Below are 21,320 nucleotides of genomic sequence, written 5' to 3' on the forward strand. Positions count from 1 at the left end.
ATATAATAACTCTTTCTTGTTACAGTAATTGTTCAACTGAGTTTTACTTCTTTGTGGCTTCTCCAGAATTTTGTTATTACAATGTCTGTCTAAAGTTACATACGATGTAAAAGAGAAACCTTTGTATGGTATTGAGTGAATTATGTACTTTAACTCTTAAAGATTCTGTTATTTTTTAATTTTTCTTTCGAATGAGTCATGTTCTTATTTGTCCATAATTATACCATCTCAGAAGTAACATTGAATTGAAAAGAGGATAAAAGCGATAGGAATAAATGTGTAAGTTGTGAAGAAACATAATTCGATCAAACAATCCAAAAGGGGCGAGAAGAAGAGATAAGAAACCATAACCACAAAAAGTTGAAATCTTTACGTAAGGACCCAAAAATTAAAAATTTACAGTATCTATCTAGAGAGAGAGAAAAGTCTAAAAGCTCGGTACTTTACTTTATGGTAATAGCATAAATGATCATTATCAATGGAGACGTTTTTGGTATGAATCAGCAGAACGTAGTAGCCATGGAAATTGCTTCTTGTTCGATTCTTAAACTTTCTTGTACCACAAAGACTTCTCTTCTCAGTCGATACCTGAGCGAGCGATCCTCACACGACACTGGAAGACGCAATTTCTTGTCTTTTTCCAATTTCCCAGGAAAACCCCAGATTCTCGGAACATGCTTGCGATTGCAGAGATACTCTTCGGTTTGCTTATCAGCGAGCCGAGAAGATGTAAACCCTTCTGAAGAATTCGCCGTGATACTTGAAGTTGATGGGTAAGTAAGTTCCGATTAAGCAAAAAAGCTTCAAACTTTCTGATGAGATTGTTATGGGTTTGAAGCAAGTTCTTGGTTTTGGTTCAGCGATAGTTAACTTTTGATTCTTTTGTTTGGTTCTGTTTGTTTTCAGGGTTATGATTGATACATGGTCCAGTAATCGCCAAGCTTTCAATGTAGGTGCGTCTTAAAATCACCCATTCTTTTAGAGGAATTTTACAAAGTGAATAACCTACGAGCTCTGTGCTCAGAGATTGTTTTTATTTTTTTTTGTTTTTTCTGATGTTGTTGCTTCTTATTGTGAATACTAGCTTTTCAAAAACTTGGGCTTGATTGTGCAAATTGGCCTGAACCAGTTTATTCAGACCTCTTAAGGTATGCCATCTAAGTTTGTGACTTGTGTTTTCCGCTTGGTTTTTGGTTCATTGAAGTTTGTGAAGTTTGCTTCAAACTTCGACAACATTTAGTTTGAGTTCATTTTACAATTGCATTTCGTTGTTTAACCAGAAAGGGTGCTGCTGATGAAGAGAAAATCTTGCTTTTGTATTTCAACCAAGTATGTTGTCAACTTTTTGCTTAAACATCATTACCAAGTTCCACACAGTTATCAAAGTCTGGCATCTTCTTTTTTTTTCTCACTTGTTTGTCTCCCTCTTTTCAGATTGGTTGGCCTTCGTCATTGCCAACCAGTGAGAAAGCAAGTTTTGTAAAAAGTGTACTGCGAGAAAAGGTTGCATGCATACTTGAACAAAATGCTATTCTCTTTGAAGTTAAGGTCTGATAACTCCATCGATTTCTTAACTCCCAACTTGTTTGTTGGCAGAAAAATGCAATGGATGAGTTTCTAATGTCGAAAAGTTTACCTCTGAAATCTGGAGTCCAAGAGTGAGTCTTTTAGATATATGGCTGCGGATCTCTCTTGTAGACTACAACAAAGAACTAGAGTTTTTTTTTCTTCTTCTTGTACTTGTAAATTCATAGTCTTACTTTTTTGAGATGTAGATTTATCGATAATGCATCAACGGAGAGAGTACCTGTTGCTATCGTGACAGCCTACTGCAAGAGTGGTGACAAAGTAGCCCTGTAAGTAGTTAAAGTAGCCTTTAGTTCTGGCTGCTCAAAATGCACAAATATCAGTTCTTCTGGTGATCGCTAGGGTTCATATGCATATGATTTTGACGTGATATTCTCAAATGATTAATGTGTTGGAAACAACAGTATCCCTAGGAAATAGCTTCAGAATCTTGAGGTTTCATGTTGTTTCCTTCTTGTGATTGTATAATCTCACATATTAGAAAGACCAAATAATGCAAGGTGAAAAGTAGTACTTGTGAGGAAAGTAACATAAGTAAAATCCTACGTAGATATTTAATCTGTTATTTCTAAACAAGTTTGATCGTTCCTTATCTTTATGATGCGGTTATATAACAGATCCATTGTCGAGATGCTTGGCCAAGAAAGACTTCCAAATGTGAAGGTTATTGGAGACAATGAGGTCGAACAGAGTATGTATGGACAACTTGTTCTTGGCAAAGGAGTTTCTTCAAGTCTAGAGGAGCAACTAGTGAAGGAAGTAAAAAAAGCAGGTATAGATCTCAGAGTAAATTTGCAAATTCTTATTTTAAATCTAAGAATCTCCCCTTGTTACTGTAGTAGATACTAGATAACTAGATATCTGATCCCCTTAATTTTTTGTCTGACTAGCGTCCGCTGAGAAACAGAGGATAGCAGAAGAAGTTGCATCGATGCTAAAGCTCAGTGTTGATATTAACACAACCTCATCTGAGAGGTGGGACTTTCTGTTCTTCTCTATAAAAATTCCAATTCCATACCTTGACAAGATAAGTGTTGTGTTCTCATTTTCTTTTCTACTTTCTCCAGATTGGAAAAGATTGTTGTTGCATTGCGTGCTGCTGCGGAACACATAGGATTACCTGTAAAAAACTGTATACTTGTTGCTGGTAGCCAACCTGGAGTTTCTGCTGCAAAGATGATAGGCATGCCGTGTGTAGTCATGCGAAGCAGGTATGATGTTCGGTTTGTGATGTCTCTTTTTGGATTGTTGTTGCTTATTCTACTCAGTTAAAAAGCCTGAAAGGTGCTTCTGTGGAGCATTGTTCGTTTGCTCAGTTTCTTTACCATTCTTTTTGCTTGTAGTTTAACTGCAAGAGGTGAGTTTCCATCAGCAAAAGGCGTAATGGATGGGTTTGGAGGTGCAGACCTTACAATCCCTAAACTTAGGAACAAATTTAAGACTTGAAGAAACCATACAAGAAAGTTGTCTAAAGTTCAGAATCTGGAAAATACTGTCGAGTTTATGCTCACTTCTCGAAGATTTTTTGTGAAGTTTTCGACTTGATATATATATCTATAACTACATGTTTGTACAACTTGATTCTTTGTAATGTACTGGACTACTGGTGCGATTAATTTTCCGACATCATCAACAAACCTCTACTCAAAACTAAAGTCCCACCCCTTTAATTTTCATATAGATTTGTAATTTTTAAGTCTAGCCTCAAGCAGCAGTTGAGAAGACTTGTGATTTAGAAGTTGGAAGTGTGGTGTTTCTTAAAATGATCTTTGGTCATGACACCACCAAAAGTTTCCAAACCAAGTGACACATCAAGAAGAACAATGTCCCTCACATCTCCAGATAGAACACCAGCCTGAAATCAGAGGCCAAATAGCATTTTAGTGATATAGCTCATCCAAGTACAATGAAAAATTCTTATTACAAAACGTGAAGATTAGATGTCAACAAGAACAGAACACACCTGAAGCACTCTTGGATATTGATAAGGTGATCCTTGTTGGTGGATCCACACGTATTCCACCAACTGTTCAAGAACTCGTAAGGAAAAGAAGATGCTGAGTTGCAGAGTTTCAGATAGTGATTGTCCTATAATCGCAGGCTCGCAGCCACTCTGTTCCTTTGTCCAATTGGATCCAACGTGAGAAGCAGAACAAGAATCCTGGAGTTGTCGAATTCGTGAGATTGTTTCCAACTTAAATGGCCCCATGCCTCAAGGCGATTTCTCTGCTTACGGTGTTGCTTCCTTCTTCTCCCAGAAGCATTTTGTCCAACACTTGGTAGGCATTAAAGTCCAGCTTACCATCAGATGATATATTTTAGCTTGAATCGAAGCAAAATCAAACTCCAATGTTGCAATCGACCTAATGAAACTTGGAAACCTCAACAAACACCTCATCGTCACGTTCATCAGCCAGCATAAATCTCAAATACAGTAGATGAAGAGTAACAGACTCCAGCAAAGCCTCTGGCTTACTCAGAGTCAATATATAGATGAAGAGAAACTTCCTAAATTTTTTTTTCACTACTTTTACGCTTCTCATTCTCGGAAAAAGGAAATACCAAATAGGGACTAAATCGTAATTATAGTATTACCCTAATCATCTATGTTAACTTGACCACAACGGCTATAATTTAGTTACTAATCACAATAATTAAACCACTAAACTCAAACACAAGAACGGAAAAAACAAAATACCCTAACCCTAGTAAACATAATAACATTACACCGCCCTTTTCCACGATTTCATATTTCACAACAATCTCTCTCTCTCTCTCTCTTATTCCAATCCTCTTTTACGACTCTCAAGTCTCATCCATCTCTCTTTCTCTAAATTCATTCCGATAATAATGGAAACCAAACCAGTCGACGTTGATGTTCATGTATCGGGTTGGTCTCATCTCTTGTCAGAGTTCTTAAGCGATGTAATAATCAGTCGAGACAGAGAATTCGAGGAACTTATCATAGACAAGAACGATGACAGTGTAACGAGTTTCAGATCTTACCCAGACGATACTTCTCCTTCCGACCCACTCATCTATCTCAAGTTTGAAAACTTCGAACCAAACTACATCTACCAACTTGTTCTCAGCGAACTCCACGATCGTGTCATGTCCAAACAAATATCCGATCAGATTCTTGTTAAAGCCCAACAACTCAGAAGTCAAAGTTCTGACTTGACACCACAACAACACTTATACATAATAGTCACCATCACATTGACACAGAAGGAATACATCGTCGTGCCTTGTACAACAGATCTGGTGGACAAAGAGAGCGAAGCAGAAGAAACGAAGACTTGTGCGATTTGTTTGGAGAATTTGTTGGAGTCGGGATACGAGGTTGAACGACTCTACCCCTATGCCTAATTGCTCGCATCTTTTTCATGAAGAATGTGTCATCGAGTGGTTGAATCGACAAAAAAAACCCATGCCCTCTCTGTCGCCAACCTGTTTACACGTAACAGAGTGAAACAGAGTCTAGTTAGGGTTTCAAAACATGTTTTTTTTTTTTTTTGGGTGTGGTTGTAATGATTTAGTTAATCCTCGTGTCCGAAGTCTAATTAGGGTTTCAATTTTTGTTATTATTTTATTTTTGTTGTTGTGATTGTAGACGTGTAATTGTAGTAGTGATAATTTAGTTAATCTAGCTAGGGGTTTCACAATTGTTATAGTGCTGGTGATTTTAAGGTACTCATAAGGGTGTATTGTTTATTGAAAATTTATATACTCTTTGACTTGAAATTCACACTATTAATTCATTCAAGATTGATTTTGGTATGCAACACAAATCTTTAAACTTGGACTTTTGCGTAGAGATTAATGATATATAAAAAAAATTGGATTTTGAGACAAATATCAAATCACCAGAGAGGAGAAACAATTCACTATATCTACGAAATAACAACTTAAGAGTTTCTAAAGCAACCTGCTGGCACGTGAGTTTGAGTTTACTCGCGGCTGTTGCAGCACCTAACTATTGTTATTTGCTTACTGCAGTGCAAGAGAACAGGGGATACACATTGATGAAATGGTTCGGCAATTGAAGATTTCAAAGAACAAGCTCTAGTGCGCTCTTTCTCCTTATAACATCTGCAAAGTTGTTGAGTTCATGAGTTTGCTTTTTTTTTTTTTTTTGGGTGGTATTCAGTCATTGGAAGGTGATGGTTTAATATACTCAACAATTGATGAGTATCATCACTTGAAACATGTCGAGCTTTGAATGGATCACCAAAACCAAAAGAATGTGTAAGGCTCATATGTTCTTGCCAATGACACAAAAATAGTTTAGCTTCCTCTTTCCTCTCATGCTCAATCCTCTTCCTTCGTTGTCAATCACTCTTTCCTGTTTTGTTATTGTGTTCGATAAAAGAGGAAGTGAAACCCTCTAAGGAACTGTGGAATTTCATACGCTCTAAGTCTATCACTGTTTCTTCCAGTGGAGAGTCACGAAGATGTTGATGAGAGAGGTCCATCAATTCACCAACTCGATCGCATGGGATTCGAATGAGATGAAGAAGTGACATTGTAAACTTTAAGCTCTGAGACACCACAACCGTGCTTTGCCATGGCTGCTATTGCAGCGTTCACAACCATGTCAACTGGTATAACGTCTAATAAAGCTCGAGAATCTCTCCAGAAGTCATCAAGTTGGCCTTTGGCATAGGCCACTATGATTGGATCTGTCATTCTGTTTTTTTTATTGTTATTAAAAGCCAAATGTTAGTTTCAGTTAAAACCACAAGCTAATTTATTATAGTCCCTTGTAAAAAAAAATTTTTAAACCTTCATCCTTGGATCCATCCAGGGGAAGGCTCCTTGTAAGAGCTCTCGATAATACTAGGCCTTATGATCACCACAGGCAAATCTCCTCGACTGCTGTGAATTATAGTCTCCCCCATGGCTTTTGTGAATGTGTAACTATTTTCCCACCCATAGTGTTGAGCTCTGTTTCTCATAACATAACAGACATATTATTTCAGATTTTGGTACATAAGATAAAAGCATATAGTAGGTGCTGCAGAAAGTAAAAATTTCACGTGTATGTATTGTCACCTTTCAAAGCCGAGTTCTTTCAGTTTCTTGTTTTCTTCGCTGCCATGGAACTTTTTTACAGCTTCCGAAGCTAGTTTTAGCTCTGATTCGATGTTTAAGTTAGAACTTATGTTTTCTCCGATACAGAGAGGAGTCTCTAGTACTGTCCCCTCTTTCTTCCCAGTCACGTAAGCTACATATCCAAAAAAAAAAAAAAAAAAAAAAGTTTCTGATAACGCTCTCTTCAGAAACCTTATACTCGGCCAAAACAATATTTAAAAACTCATACCAATTGAAAAATGGAGGAAAAGTTTCAATTTTTTGCATTCTTTTCCGAAGCTTAAGAGCCTATCAGGTCCAAAAGCATTGACATTTAGGGCAGAATCATATCTGTTTCCGTTTGTTTGGATTAAAAGAAAAGTCATCCATTACTACAGTCATAATTTACACGAAATGAAAAAACGAGCAAGAAGAAACAGAGGAAACACCTGTCGTCGAATGTTGTACGACCTTTACAACCACAACTGACAATGACATCAATCTCATCACTAACCATGCCCGCTATTTCAGATTCGATCCCTAGATTGTCTTCTCCAATGTCTCCAATTACTGGAATCAACTTGCTCTTCATGAAAGCTTCATAAGAGCTCCCGTTGCTTGTGGCGACGAGATTTGTGGTGGCCATCTTTTAGTTATCAACAACAAGAGTAAACTGAAAGCTTTTCATTTGTTTTTTATATAGAGAAAATTACCTAAGAAGTAAGAATTAATACGGTTAGGTTATATGGTTGGACCTTGTCCATTGACATTTACTATTGTGTACCGGAGCTATTAATTCTAAAAGAGTACGAGGGACTGTCGACCCAAACAAAAAGTGTAAGAGTACACATATGAATCGGGTTTGACAAGAAGCTTTCTTGTAATGAACGGAACATATTAAATATATACAATCAAACTAATCAAAGCGTTTAAAGGTGAACAAACCACTGTGTTTGAGGCTGAGTAGTTGAGTGCTTTATAATACTGATGAACATAATTTTGTGAACGTATTTTGGTTGAGCTGGCCATGATCTCATCATGAATAGTTTGTGAGCAATGGAGATCTAAACAAAAGTTGCATATAGAGCAACGATAGAACCAATTGAATTGGATACTTTTTCCACACCATGTTCATTTATCAGATTCGATAGATCCGAACTTCGTAGGATCAGACGTGTTGGAGCCACACAAAAATGTGGTGCAATAAGATTCATAATTAACCAGAGTTGTATAACCACCACATGAAAAACAACCAGAGTTGGTGTTTCCACCGAATCTAGGGCAGAGGGTGTGAGGCTAAGCTGGATGAAACGCCGGACATCTTGGTTTTTTTTAGGGAGAGGGGGAGTGTTTGAGTTTTTTTTTCTCATTAATAGAGGGAAGTGAGGAGGTGAAGATACTTCTTCTTTGTCCATCTTTTCGTGGTTTTTCTTTTTGAGTTGAAGATGCCGAGAAGGTAGAGGTACTTTTTTTTTGTTCATCTTTTTGCCGTTTTGGTTATGATATCGTCCAGTTCCAAGAGGTGGAGGAGATGAAGATACTTCTTCTTTCTCCATCTTTTTGTTGTTTCCCTTATGAGCTCGTCGAGGTGGAGCTACTTCTTTGTTGTCTATCTTTTTTCCATTTCGAGCTCGTCTAGGTGTAGCTACTTCTTCGTTGTCCATCTTTTTGCCATTTCGAGCTCGTCGAGGTGGAGTTACTTCTTCCTTGTCCATGTTTTTGCCGTTTTGGTTTTGATATCGTCCATTCCCAAAAGGTAGAGGAGGTGGAGGGGGCGGAGGAGGTGGAGATACTTTCTCTTGGACCATATTTTTGCCGTTTCCGTTTTGATATGGTCCAAATCCAAAAGGTGAATAGTTGGAGGTACTTTAATTTTCTATGCGCATTCTTTTTGCTGCTTTGTTTATGATCGATTCATGTTTCTGTTTTTCACTCCCACTTCTCCTAAATGGGAGTGTTCATATTAATAAACAAGCAACCCCATCCCCATCTCCATCCCTAGGGCTGGGCAAAATAACCGATAACCAAATAACCGACCGAAACCGAACCGAAAAAAACCAAACCGAACCGAACCGAAATTTTTCAAATACCCGAATGGTTAGTAAAAATCTATATCCAAACTAACCGAAACCGAACCGAACCGAACCGACAATTAAATGGTTAACCGAAATATCCGAAAACCTAGAAGATATCAAATATTATATACTTAGAAGATATCAAATATCAAATATTATCCGAAAACCTAGAAGATATCAAATATCAAATATTATCCGAAATCCGAAATAACCGAAATATGGACCATCCCCATCCCCATCCCCATGTTTTCTAATAAGAGTGACCAAATTGTTGTTTATATTATTAAGCATGACCATAACATACGCTTTCATACTATAGTCGTTGTTTACTTATATATTATCAATTTATTCTCAAGACCTGTTTCCACGCTATGCAATTGCAATGCACATTCACAAAAAATATATAAATATATACTAAATTAGATCAAGGTTAAATCTAGGATTTGAATACGAGACCGATATCTTAAATTTTCGAGTTTTTTTTGTTTGGGCTTTCAGATATTTTTTGGTATTTAGGTATTTTTTTTAGTTTTTAGTCTAAATTATTAATATTTTAAGAATATAATAGATTTTGGATCTTTCGGATATCTATTCGATTCTTGGTTTAATAATGATCCGGTTTTGGTTTCTAAATTTAATAATATCTATTCGGTTAGTACATCAATTTTGGTTTGGTATATTCGGGTTGGTTCTTTTGTTTAGGATTAGTGACTAGTGTGAGTCTTTCATATAGACCTCTCTTTTAAATTTTTAATGAAACCGTTTCTCATTTGACAAACTCATTAGGAATTCATTTTATACTTGTTATTTAACAATCGACTTACACATTTTTACCAAAAAAAATAATCTATCTCAAAAATACTATTATACTTTATTGTTGAGATATTTATATGGGTGATAGAGATGGTATCGACTAGAAAAGGGTCCAACCTATAATCTTGGAAGTTTTAAGTTTATATATCTTAATTGTTATTTTTTCAACCCTTCTTATGTACTGGAGTTTTGTGTGAGATTGTCCGTATGATAACAAAGTCTTCGCTCAGTGGTCCAGCTTCATATGCGTCAGTTTGAACTCGAACTATCGGGTTAGAAACTTAGAACAAACAAAGGAAAAAGAAAAACGAATTAGATTACTACTATTTCTGTTTTTATATAACATTTTGTTACTTCCGTTTTAATGTTGTGAACTTTTGACAGTTTTTTCAAGAAATGTTCCGTAAATTCCATTTTTCCAATTTAAGTTGTAAATAAACTTTAAAACGAACTTTTTAACTATGTTCTTTAATGTTTAAAAAAGGCCGCAAGTATGTGGTAACACAACGCCTAACCACTAAACATTTTGTCAGGGTGTGGACAATTTTAGGTGGTTTAGATGTCACAACATATAACATTATAAATATGATATTATAGAATAAAAATGATATAAAACTATCTATTAAAAAAATAAGAATATTAAATTGTAAAAAAAAAAAGATTTTTTCATTAAATTTAAACAAACAATATATAAATGTTTTTTTTTTACAACAAAGTATAAAATTGGTTCAAACAAGCCAATACAAGGAAAATTGTTTACATACGTAACTAAGTGCGGGACTGTGCGAACTCGTCGCGCTAAATTATCCGCTTTACGATTCTGAAAACGCGGGACATAAACTAAAGAAAAAGAAGCGAACTCCACTTTATCTGCCTGAATGTCCTCCAAATACGTTTATAACCATGGATATGAAAATAAATTTATAAATTTATGTAGTTGAAAATTGAAAAAATAAATACATTAAAATTAGACTTAAGTGATTTTTTAAACAATTTTTTATTCTTTCCATAAAAAAACAGCTTTCTTTTGTGGAAAAATTGACGGGGGAAACTTGTGTGGAAATACCAGACACTACCAAGTTACAAATCCATATTTCTCCCAAACCAACAAACCTTACTCAAAAGTCAAAACTAATGTCCCTAATTTTCAGAGATCTGTATTTTTTGAAGTCTAGCCTCAACCAGAACATTTTATTCAACATGATAATATTATTTCAACTCAAAGACACTATCTGCATATATAACTATCGTACGATTTTTATGAAAAACATTGTCAGGACTGACATGGCTTGTTCTACGGTAAATCGTCACTTCCAAGTTAGTTTACATTTGAGAGATCTCTGATTCTTGTACATCGCTGGTGTTTCGTCTCCGAAGCTGTGCCGGGCTTGAGTATTCAGCATCATCACCAGCAGATGCTGATACGTTTGATGCGACGGATTCAGATACTGTGCTTGAGATGGAATGTGATGGAGATTGCTGTCGGTAGCTTTGGGAGGCTGAGTATTCTGGTGCTTCCTGAGTTGTTTTTCCTTGCGCTTCTTCCGCGAGCTTTCTTAGGAGATTCATAACAGTTGGAAGAAACTTTGACGTGATAGAGAGTACTCCAGCAAGCTAGCATAGATGCAGGAAACATTGTGTTAAGATAATATCCCCTAAAACTAATTGTGTTAGGAACAATGGAAGCTTAGCAAATAGCTTACTGCGCCGTGTTGAAATTCCCCCGGAATGTCAAGCTGCACCCATAAGGCTTTGGAGAGTAAAAACGCCACAAAGAAACCCAAGAGATACAAAGGATTCCTGTTCCAATAAGATGAAACATGCCAATGAATCTTAAATAGCTGAAACACTTAGGTAGAATCTTGAATGAGAATAGTACAGGAATGTAAGGAAACTAATATTACTTCAAAAGCATCATGAATTCATTAAAACCAAGGACAATCATCAACACAATCGCCCAAGCTGGTGGAAGCCAGTTGTTATTTCGCTTGTGAGCCTCCTGAAGAATAAAGATGAAAACATATCATTGACTAAATTCTGTTTATGCCACAAATTCTGAGGTAGATTTGCAAAATCACCTGTGCCGAAATAGCTTGGGTTACAGTATACTCGGTCTCAGATTTAAACTGTCTCCACAGTGACTTACACTGTACTGGCGTCAGTAGTATATTTTTTGGAGGAACCTGCACACACAAAATTATAACATTGGTAACTCATTTGACAACAACTGGAAGTGGCATCCCATGAGCCACACATGCCAAATATGTCCTAATTTTGGTGGAACAGATAAAGAATTTATGGAGAAGTGGACCAATTAGGTTAATCTGGTATTCAATTTAGTATGATGTCTTAATAACTGTCACATTTTTCAATCAGATTATACTAGAAACCACTTGCTTAGACTGCTTACCTCTTCCCAAGAGCTAGATGCAAGTGGATCCGTTGAAGTTCCTACGCTTCTGTTGTGAGAAGATGCAACAGAAACAGTTCCATCCATGAGAGAAGAGAAAAGAGTACTCTCAATATCGTCTGATCTTTCATCCAAACGTATTGCAGCCATCACAGATAAAAGACTTAAAGCCTGCAGGATAGCAACAGATGAAGAGAGTTTCATGACATCACTTAGCCCCATCCGCCATTAGTATTGAGAAGTTACCTCTGCACGAGCATCTTTTGTGATTGCTCTAATATCCTCTTTTCCAGTCCAGACCCGTGGCATTGAGTCTTTGTCATGACTGAAGACTGTTGAGAATCTGAAATGTGTGTGGAATAATATCAAGCAAAGAAAATTGAAAAAGAGGATAGTAATAGGAGTGTACTCTGATATTTTTCTTACCTATCTTTCATTCTGATTAGAATTTTAGCCGCTTCTTCTCTTGCCTTTTTCTCCACTAAGCTCTGAGAATAGTCCCTTAGATTTTGAACCATAGTATCAATTCTAGCGTGATTTAGCTCAAAACCAGTAACCACATCCAGAAAATCTGTAACAGCTGTTTCAGTCTCGCGTTTGAGAAGCTTCCTTATGGAAGGCCATGTATCCTTTCCGCCAGCTTCGAACAAAGACTCGACAGGTTCACTAAGTGCTTGAGATAGCCGTTTCTGTTAACCACCAATAAGTAAAAACATATTTAATAAGAACCCTATAAATCTAAGAAATTAAATGAAGAGAAAACCAAAGCCGAACCTCATAGTTGGCAATTAATTCAGATAGTTTAGCATCCTGAGCAGAAGAAGTGTGAGAATCGATGTCACGACAAAGTTTCTCTTTGATTTTTGATGCATCCCAAGTTGCTTGTTCAACCGCAGCATCTGAAGAGATGAACACAATTAATAAAAGGTGGTGTTCCCATGTAAATGCTATTGTCTTTCTGGCCAAAACATTTTGTTTCTCACAAGGAAGCACTACATTTTAAGCTCAAACTGAAATAGGAGCTCTCACCTTCACATCCTTTGTCAAAAACAAGCAGACAAGACTGTTGAGAGTCCCGCACAGCTTTTGCGAATCCTTCTCCTAGATTTAGAGACTGTTCCAAACGGATCTTAAAGGATTCCAGTGCATTGGACCGTAGATGGCCCAACATGGTAGCATAAGCAGAGTACACGAACTGGAAATTTAGAAAAAAGTTGAAAATAAAAGATACAATAATCATAACCAGGTCCAGAGTCAATACTATTTAATGCAAACCCAAAGACGGAAGAAGCCTTACATCCAAAGCTTTCAGTTTAAGCTGTAGACGCTTTTCTTTTCGTACGCCTTCCTCGAAGTATATTGCCTCTGCGTCGTATCTAATAAGGGGTAAGCAAAAAAAGATTAGGCAAATTTGCTTGGCTCGAGAATTATATACTTCAGGAACCAAAAGGAAGAGCTTACTCTGAGAAGTATCTTTTAAGGATCGAGCTAAGCTTTTTGCCAAAACCAGGAACTAGACCACCTTCTACGGCTTCTTGCAACTCCAACCAGCTCTAAATAAATTTTACCCCATTATGTCTCACAAAACATTTAAATCAGTAAGAAAAAATTGAAGTAGGTAAGGAGGCCACGGAAGCAAACCTCATCGGTTGCCAAGTCGCGCAGCTTCTCATTGGCTATCTCTTCACACCGAACAGTGGCAACCATCACCTTCGTAAAACAAAACAACATTAGTTTACAAGATATCAAAACTACATAGATTTGACCACATAGATTTTGATGAATAGAAGACCTTGTGAGCAGGAAGGTCCAAGTCTCTATTCTCTTTTATCACTTTCCAAATCTGCTGGGAGCTGAAAGAAAATCCTGAAGCAGGAACGACACCACGTCTATCACCAGCAAGTCCCCCAGGTGAAATGGAATTGAAAAATCTCTGCCTCAGCTCAGCAACCTACATATTTAGAAGTTTGCGTGAATCAAGGGAATCGGCCTTAGGTTTACTTTGATGGTTCAAAAAGAGAAGTATTTTACATATCAGAAGAATACCTCTTCCTTGAACTTTTCTTCTTTCTCTTCATAGCTGGATAATGCAACAACCTTTACCTGAAAGCATATATCGTGCGATTCACAAATAAGGAAAAGATAGTCAGGTATATTCATGAACAATTTAGCAATAATACAGCGGTAATCAGACTGGAATTCATCATATGAAGCATCATCCATGCGGGAAGATGACATCCTTACATTGAAGAATTCACTTAGAGGTGTAGTCTTGTGGGCTTCAGGCTTGCGAACTAAATCCCATATCTGCAACAAACCATAACCAGTATCCAAACTTCAGAGAAGAAAAACTTTAAAAGAAAGAATTTGAGAGAGACACTGCATGTTACCTTTTGAATATCTTCCCTTAAAAGAGGTTCAAGCTTCTCTAGCGGAGTCTAAGGAGAAAATCATATGTCAATCTAAGAAATATAATTTCAGCATCAAGAATCAATGAATCATATTCAATTGCAAAAACCGTACCCTTGTTTTATCACGTATGACAAAAAGAAGAGTTGTTTTTCGAGGGCTAAACAATCGCATCATGACCTACGAAAGCAATAATGACCAAGTTATCGAATCTATTAGTTGAACATGAACGTTCCGTATGCAAGCAAGCACATCATGATAGTGATACCTGGAAAACTGTCTTCAGTAATGGTTTGTTTGAAGCCTGTTCCCTTCCAATGTCATGGCACCACCTATGGAGTTCATTATTTCGTTAGTAATCTAATAAACAGTATATCTACAGCCAAAACCTTTTAATACCTAAGATTCAATAATGCCTGTGTAGGTAGATCTTTAACAGTTCATTCGAATTTAAACCTAACACGATAAATAAGATTCAGAAAAGATGTAAACCTTAAGAGTATCAAGGGATAAATCAGAATTATATCTGTCAACGTCTAACAATGGCTGTTTAACTTTCTGCCCTAAGTTTCAAATACATCAGTAAAATTTATCCAAAGAAGAACCAAGAAAATATAGACTCACATGTTTATCAGTACAATGTCGGCAACAGCTAGAGCGAACAGGGCACTTTGTTTCTCAAATGTAGTGTCATCCTGAAAATTACAGGACCAGTTACCAAAGACAACAGGAAGAGAAATGATAGAAACACATAAGAAAAGTAAAAGTATCAAGTATATATATAAGTATCTGCAAGATATAAGTATCCATAGGTTTTCGAAATTTATGATTAAATTCTTAGATAGTAGTTAGCCAAAAACATAATTTTTGTTTACAACTATATGTATAGCTAACCGTGTCATCCAGCAGTCATCTTACCTCGCCTCTTTCTCTCCCATCGGTACCCTCCAAATCCATGGCAAGTGTGAAAGGCTCAATACCCAGACACCTAGCTATCCAAATACCTTTGGTAGTTTGACTCCTGCAAAGAAAAAAAAAAAGAGAAGACAATTCACCAAGTCAAACAAAATTCAACTCTAAAAATAGCATTGCCACAAACAGATAAAAAACAATTGACAATTTTTTGCTAACCTTCCAGCAAAAGCATCCATTTCCCTAAAATTGGTTTTAAAAAGATGATTCAAAAGTGTACTCTTCCCTGAAATGGCATACAACAATAAGCATTTGAATATCTCAACAAATCAAAAGACTCTGCAAATGTCTCAAGCTGAAGTAAAGAAAAAAGTATAATCTAAGTCACGTTGAGAGATTCATATACCCAGATTCCATTATTATCCCCAAAAAAAACTGTAACTTTGATTACTACTAATAAGAAGATCAAATCAAAGAAAGAAGAACAAAGGCAAACTCACCACTACTCTGAGGACCCATGATTGCAACAACAGCATAAGAAAGACCACAATCAGAAAGCTTCGTCTTCTTCACGAAATTATCCAAACCCTTGACGTTAAATTCACCATCCCCATCGATTAGCTGAGTCGAGCAACCATCATCGTTTTCCCCCATAGCTTTCCCAACTTCGACGGATCTACCAAAACCCTAAAAACGTCATTAGAAAAAATCCAAAAACTTTTCGAATGATGTTGCGAAGCCTTTCTCACACATGCAAATCAGCAAGTAAGGAAACTACTTTGGGGATTTTTTTTTTTTTCTTTTTTCTTACCGATTCTTAGGTCAATTACAAAATTCGATCGTTCTGTTTTGTATGAACTTCACTGTAGCAGCCGAATTAGAGATTGAGAAGGAAGAAGAAGAAGAGACAATAGAACCGCCTAAACAGCAGCGAGAAAAAATAATATACGAAGCTTTGCTTGTTTCTCTTTCTCGAGTTTGTGTCTCTTTTTTGCTTTTTTTTTCTTAACAAAAAAAATGATTTTTTTCTTTTTTTGGCTCTTTCTAGGAGATTATGGATTACATTGTTCAAAAAAAGAAACAGAGATTATGGATTACTTTCGAATTTTTTATGATAAAAATAATATTAGATTCGATTGGTAATATTATATTGTGGGTAATAAACTATTTTATTGGTAACTCACCGTGTGCAAGACGATTTTAATAGTACACCGCACACATACATGTTTTTGTTAGGATTACTATTAAAATAGCACCACTTATCCTGCAGTCGTCTCCACTAATTGACCAAATTTTTTAATTAACACACTGTGAAGTCGATGTATTGTTTCCATCAACAAAACGATAAATTAACAGATGATATCAAGCGAGAGATGATGCCTTCTTTCGCTCGATCGGTAGAGAAAAAATCTCGTGTCAGACATGAAAAAAGCACTTGAAGAGATCACAGGCAGAGGTGTTTCAGTCTAGAGAAATAGAAATGGATTTGCACAAGAAAAGAAAAGAAAGATCGAGCGCATAGGATGTGAAGTAGACACAGAATGACAAAAGTGTGAGAGAATGGAGGAACTAATTTTGGAATCTAGAGACTATTCTCTCATTGCACACTATATTAACAGATGCAATGAGCAGTTGTAAACTGTGAATAAAGAGAATTTACCCCCCCCCAAAAAAAAAACTTAAACAGTTCTCCTCTTCTTGAATGCAGATTCTTGTTTTCATCTAAACTTTCCTCCTGCATTAGCAGATTCTTCTTCTTCTCATCTAAACTTTTCGGCATTTGCAGATTACTTATGACAAGACTCATTACAGAAGATTTCAAGGCTCTTATCATGTGATCTGCTGATGAATTTTCTGCTTGCTTTTTCTTTGATTTTGCATCTCCCTTCATGTGAAAGAAACCTTCTATAGTTGGGATCTCAATCTTAACTGAACAAACAAATTTCTGCTCATTTTTTGGCCCTCTTTCTTCTTCAACACTACAAAGAGTTATACACAGTAAAAAAAAAATGTTTTAAGTTAATACGGTACACTTGTAACTAGTAACTAGATAAGAAAGATTCCAGCTAAAGCAAAGAAAAAAGTTTGGAAAACAGTTTACCTGAAAATCGGGTTTGGCCACTTATTCTTTGCGCAAATATCAAACAACTTCCCTATCAAATCTTCGGGTTCAACATGTAAACTATCCTTATTAACAACCATTTGTTTTGTTGTTATTCCATAGGTTGACGGGTTCTCAGCAGCAGTAGGCAACAAAGATAATCCAGTCTGTGTCTGAAGCTTCCTAGTAGAGCATATCTCAAACAACTTCCCTTTCGCATCTTCAGATTCAACATGTGGAGTATTCTCATCAATAACCATTTGTTCTTGTGTCACTTCATCTGTTAAATGGTTATCAAAGCTGATGGGCAAAGAAGTTGATTCAGCCTGTAATTGGAGCTTTTCAGTGGAGCAAATATCAAACGACTTCCCTTTCACGTCATCATGCTCAACATGAGGACTATCCTCGTTAATAACCACTTGTTCTTGCGTCGTTTCATCGGTTAAATGGTTATCAAAGGCTGCCGGAAAACAAGCTAATTCAGTCTGCAGTTGGACTTCTTCAGTAGAGCAAATATCAAACGACTGCCTTTTGACATCTTCTGGTTCGACATGTGGACTAACCTCATCAACAATCTTTTTAACGGCCATACACTCTGACAGCTTCTGCCACGCTTTCTCAGCAGCAAGCAGCTTTGCAGTATCTATACGTTTAGCACACCCAGAAGCTATAAACATATCATCAAGATATACCTCAGCGATATTTTTTCTGCTGTCAACATCTTTCGAATACCTAAAGTCGATTTGCTTGCCGTGTTTATCAGCCAAACGAGAAAGTGTAACAAATGGTAGTTTAGGTTGCAGCCGTAAATCATCAAGTGTATATATTGGCTCGAAAAGACCCCTGAAGACCTGCAAAATTTCTTTTCTTTTTAGAAAAAATATTGAGAATCATATAACATAGAATTAGAAACACAAAAGCTACTGAATGAAACACAACAAACCTCCCAGAGTCTTTCTACATTATAATTCACATCAATATTAACAGCTCCAGCTATAGCATCTACAAGATTAGCAAGAATTTTTGGAGCTTTCACTGTTCTATATGGATCTGGATCAGGATCATCTTCTTTGCCCATCATCTCTATGAACTCCATAATCTAAGAGATGACACAAAAAAAAAACTGATGAGAATATCATAAGAAGCGAGATCTTCTCAATTCACAAGAAATGGAATTTTAGTTTACCATTCTTTCTGGCTTTATAACGAATTGGCTGATGCCTTTTTTAACAGCGACACGAGCGTATCTGTCGTTACACGTATTCGCATCTCGCAACAGAGACAAATCCTTTGGTTCGAGCTTAGGGTACGTGAGGTATATGTGTTTCATAAAGGCAAGAGAAAGAGCTGGCTCACCGACGGATATAAGCCGCTGGAATGAAGGTGAATTATTGTGTGTTAGCACTTCTTGCAGAAGATTCTTGTTCACGAAACTGTAATTCAAGATCTTCTCCAGTGCTTCTACTGAATCAGAATCCATCTCTGAGCTGACGAGAGATGGAATCTGCTTATCTAAACTTTTCGACATATGCAGATTACTTATGACAAGACTCATAAAAGAAGATTCCAAGGCTCTTATCATGTGGTACGCTGAGGAGTTTTCTGCTTGCTTTTTCTTTGATTTTATATCTCCCTCCATGTGAAACGTAGCTTCTATAGTTGGAATCTCAATCTTAACAGAACAAACAAATCTCGGCTCATTTTTGGGCCCTTTCTGTTCTTCAACACTGGAAAGAGTTAAACACAGTAAGAAAAGTGTTCAAGTTAATATGGCACACTCATGCTTATTGAAACACAAAAAGTAAAAAACAGCCATCTCACATTGATCTTACAAGTATAGTTTTTAAGAGCATATTTGTGACTTCTCTACCCTAGATTGGAGTTTAACCACGGATTAGCAAATGCATTAGACTCTAGACTACACAAAGATATTAGTTTGACTTCGAATCATGGTCCTTGTCAAGTAGTGTGTAGTACTTAGTAAAACAAAAGTCCTACTAAAGCAAAGAAAAAAGTAGGAACAAGATATACCTATAAACCGGCTTCGGCCACATATTCTTGTTGCAAATCTCCAGCAACTTCCCTTTCACATCTTCCGGTTCAACATTTAAACAATCCTTATCAACAACCATTTGTTTTGTTGTAAGTTCATAGGTTAACAAGTTGGCAGAGGCATCGGCCAACGAAGATGATCCAGTCTGTATCTGTAGCTTTCTACTAGAGCAAATCTCAAACAACTTCCCTTTCGAATCTTCAGGTTCAACATGTGGACTATCCTCATCAATAACCATTTCTTCTTGTGCCATTTCATCGGCTAAAGGGCTCTCACAGGCAGTGGAGCAAATCTCAAACGACTTCCCTTTGGCATCTTCAGGTTCAACAAGTACACTAACCTCACCAATAATCTTTTCAATGGGCATAATAAATTCTGACAACTTCTGCACCGCTCCCTCGACAGCAAGCAGCTTCGCGGTATCTATACGTTTAGCACAGCCAGAAGCTATAAATACATCATCAAGATATACCTCAGCAACTTTTTTCTTGCTGTTGTCATCTTTCGAATACCTGAAGTCGATTCGTTTGCAGTGTTTATCAGCCAAACGAAAGAGCGTAAGAAACGGTGGTTTAGGTTGCTGCCGTAGATCATCCATTGTATATATTGGCTCGAAAAGTCCCCTGATGATCTGCAAAAAAATCTCCTCTCTTCTCTTTATTAATCATATAACATAGACTTAGAAACACAAATCTAGTGAACAACAAACAGATCAGAAACAGACCTCCCAGAGTCTTTGTACATCAAAATCCACATCAATGTACACAGCTCCAGCTATGGACTCTACAATGTCAGCAAGAATTTTTGGTGCTTTCACTAATCCACCATACGGAACAGGATCATCTTCTTTGCTTACTGCTTCTGAGAACTCTTTAATCTAAGATACATGCATGAAAATTAAAACTTTACTATTAGTAAGAACATGTTCCATTCGATAACTCAAGATAGTAACACTCTGTTCTAACAAAACGATAATTAAAAAAAAAAAGAAAAAAAAGATGACCTTTGTAGAAAGAGAAGGATTGTGGCGTAAAAGGGATTGGTAGAGGTTGTGGTTGACGGCGAAACGAGCGAACTTCTCGTTACTTACATTAGCAGTTCGCAAGTCACGCAACTCCTTGAGTTTGAGATTAGGGTAAGTGTGGTGGATGTCATTAGTGAAGGCGACTTCAAGAACCGAGTCGCCGAGGAACTCAAGCCGATTGAATAAAGGAGATGTTTGAGTTAAGGCTTCCTTGAAAAGAGACTTGTTCACGAAACTGTAGTTCAAGATCTTCTCCAAAGCTTCCACTGATGAATCCATCATCTCGGGCGAAAAAAGCTGATTTTAGTAGGTCCGACACAAGTCAAGAAGCAGTCTTAATTTAATTTATAGGTAGTTTATCATTTGTATGAGTTTATGTTTGGGCTTTATATTTGGGTTATTGGACTCCGAAAATTAACATTGTATCTCTCTTGTAATCTGCCCATGTTGGATTAATCAATGAAAGTGGATAGCTGACAAAAAAAAACTATTTTTTTTGTAATTTTAAACCCATGACTTTTATTTAAAACATTAATTTTAAACCCTTAATTTTAGTCTTGAGTATTTAAAACCCTATAATGTTTATTATTTTTGAAATATTTTGGCAATCGCATGTTTCACTTTGGAAGTTTCAGTTTCTTGTAAGTAATATTAGTCTTATTGTAATCAACACGTTATTCTGGTTACTCAGAGCGTAATATTAGTCTTAAAGGTCGCAAATGGTTGCACATTTGAAAAGGTTGAAAGAGTTAGAAAAAAAATATTCAACCAACTTTCACTGAATGCAAGGGGTTGAAGAAGTTGGAAAAAACTATTTAAGCCTTTCAACTTAAAAATTGAAAAATAAAGTAATTTTATAGCAA

General features: G+C 36.6%; 3 protein-coding genes, 1 long non-coding RNA gene and 2 pseudogenes across 6 annotated transcripts; 2 read left to right on the forward strand and 4 right to left on the reverse strand.

The window, feature by feature from the left end:
- The first annotated feature begins 291 nt into the window (after positions 1 to 291).
- Positions 292 to 3,237, forward strand: LOC104724900 (CBBY-like protein). The gene is made up of 11 exons (XM_010443465.3): positions 292 to 773; positions 907 to 953; positions 1,085 to 1,148; positions 1,281 to 1,329; positions 1,435 to 1,503; positions 1,597 to 1,658; positions 1,776 to 1,856; positions 2,205 to 2,359; positions 2,478 to 2,562; positions 2,655 to 2,798; positions 2,931 to 3,237. The coding sequence occupies exons 1-11, from the start codon at positions 466 to 468 to the stop codon at positions 3,031 to 3,033; spliced, it is 1,167 nt and encodes a 388-aa protein (XP_010441767.1). The 5' UTR covers positions 292 to 465; the 3' UTR covers positions 3,034 to 3,237.
- Positions 3,052 to 4,047, reverse strand: LOC147934780 (uncharacterized). Its single transcript, XR_015571508.1, has 2 exons — positions 3,551 to 4,047; positions 3,052 to 3,442 (listed from the first exon to the last, which is right to left on the reverse strand). It is a non-coding gene; the product is annotated as an uncharacterized LOC147934780 (long non-coding RNA).
- Positions 4,048 to 4,437: 390 nt separating this feature from the next.
- LOC147934781 (uncharacterized) lies at positions 4,438 to 5,051 on the forward strand (annotated as a pseudogene).
- Positions 5,052 to 5,814: 763 nt separating this feature from the next.
- LOC104728561 (fatty acyl-CoA reductase 6, chloroplastic-like) lies at positions 5,815 to 8,468 on the reverse strand (annotated as a pseudogene).
- A 2,240-nt stretch (positions 8,469 to 10,708) lies between these two features.
- On the reverse strand, positions 10,709 to 16,417 carry LOC104724901 (protein ROOT HAIR DEFECTIVE 3 homolog 2). Of its 2 annotated transcripts, none has more exons than XM_087471867.1 (23): positions 16,091 to 16,417; positions 15,780 to 15,955; positions 15,499 to 15,565; positions 15,286 to 15,388; positions 14,992 to 15,062; positions 14,636 to 14,699; positions 14,482 to 14,547; positions 14,349 to 14,396; positions 14,203 to 14,265; positions 14,005 to 14,061; positions 13,751 to 13,909; positions 13,600 to 13,668; positions 13,420 to 13,511; positions 13,256 to 13,334; positions 12,988 to 13,153; positions 12,733 to 12,857; positions 12,385 to 12,647; positions 12,205 to 12,301; positions 11,959 to 12,129; positions 11,627 to 11,731; positions 11,453 to 11,547; positions 11,252 to 11,348; positions 10,709 to 11,162 (listed from the first exon to the last, which is right to left on the reverse strand). In XM_087471867.1, the coding sequence occupies exons 2-23, from the start codon at positions 15,931 to 15,933 to the stop codon at positions 10,872 to 10,874; spliced, it is 2,502 nt and encodes an 833-aa protein (XP_087327993.1). In that variant the 5' UTR covers positions 15,934 to 15,955; positions 16,091 to 16,417; the 3' UTR covers positions 10,709 to 10,871. The 2 variants fall into 2 exon arrangements, with proteins under 2 accessions (XP_087327993.1, XP_087327994.1); XM_087471868.1 differs by having other exon boundaries at positions 15,780 to 15,966; positions 16,091 to 16,345.
- Positions 16,418 to 16,746: 329 nt separating this feature from the next.
- Positions 16,747 to 20,777, reverse strand: LOC104724902 (ribonuclease 3-like protein 3). Of its 2 annotated transcripts, XM_087471835.1 has the most exons (8): positions 20,437 to 20,776; positions 20,158 to 20,310; positions 19,946 to 20,064; positions 19,412 to 19,856; positions 18,567 to 19,107; positions 18,324 to 18,479; positions 17,381 to 18,231; positions 16,747 to 17,258 (listed from the first exon to the last, which is right to left on the reverse strand). In XM_087471835.1, the coding sequence occupies exons 2-8, from the start codon at positions 20,187 to 20,189 to the stop codon at positions 16,892 to 16,894; spliced, it is 2,511 nt and encodes an 836-aa protein (XP_087327961.1). In that variant the 5' UTR covers positions 20,190 to 20,310; positions 20,437 to 20,776; the 3' UTR covers positions 16,747 to 16,891. The 2 variants fall into 2 exon arrangements, with proteins under 2 accessions (XP_087327961.1, XP_010441770.1); XM_010443468.2 differs by having other exon boundaries at positions 19,412 to 20,064; positions 20,437 to 20,777.
- Positions 20,778 to 21,320: the final 543 nt, after the last annotated feature.

This window comes from Camelina sativa, chromosome 11, assembly GCF_030686135.1.
Source record: "Camelina sativa cultivar CO46 ecotype springtype chromosome 11, ASM3068613v1".
NCBI classification, from domain to species: domain Eukaryota; kingdom Viridiplantae; phylum Streptophyta; class Magnoliopsida; order Brassicales; family Brassicaceae; genus Camelina; species Camelina sativa.

Coding starts and splice junctions, on each gene's coding strand:
- LOC104724900 (XM_010443465.3), top strand. CDS start 466: ATGATCATTATCAATGGAGACGTTTTTGGTATGAATCAGCAGAACGTA. Junction 2,360..2,477: donor GAAGGAAGTAAAAAAAGCAG/GTATAGATCTCA, acceptor TTGTCTGACTAG/CGTCCGCTGAGAAACAGAGG. Junction 2,799..2,930: donor TGTGTAGTCATGCGAAGCAG/GTATGATGTTCG, acceptor TTTTGCTTGTAG/TTTAACTGCAAGAGGTGAGT.
- LOC104724901 (XM_087471867.1), bottom strand. CDS start 15,933: ATGGGGGAAAACGATGATGGTTGCTCGACTCAGCTAATCGATGGGGAT. Junction 13,910..14,004: donor AAGAAAAGTTCAAGGAAGAG/GTATTCTTCTGA, acceptor CTAAATATGTAG/GTTGCTGAGCTGAGGCAGAG. Junction 13,512..13,599: donor GCGACTTGGCAACCGATGAG/GTTTGCTTCCGT, acceptor AAATTTATTTAG/AGCTGGTTGGAGTTGCAAGA.
- LOC104724902 (XM_010443468.2), bottom strand. CDS start 20,739: ATGATGGATTCATCAGTGGAAGCTTTGGAGAAGATCTTGAACTACAGT. Junction 20,065..20,157: donor ATGTACAAAGACTCTGGGAG/GTCTGTTTCTGA, acceptor ATTTTTTTGCAG/ATCATCAGGGGACTTTTCGA. Junction 18,232..18,323: donor ATGTAGAAAGACTCTGGGAG/GTTTGTTGTGTT, acceptor GAAATTTTGCAG/GTCTTCAGGGGTCTTTTCGA.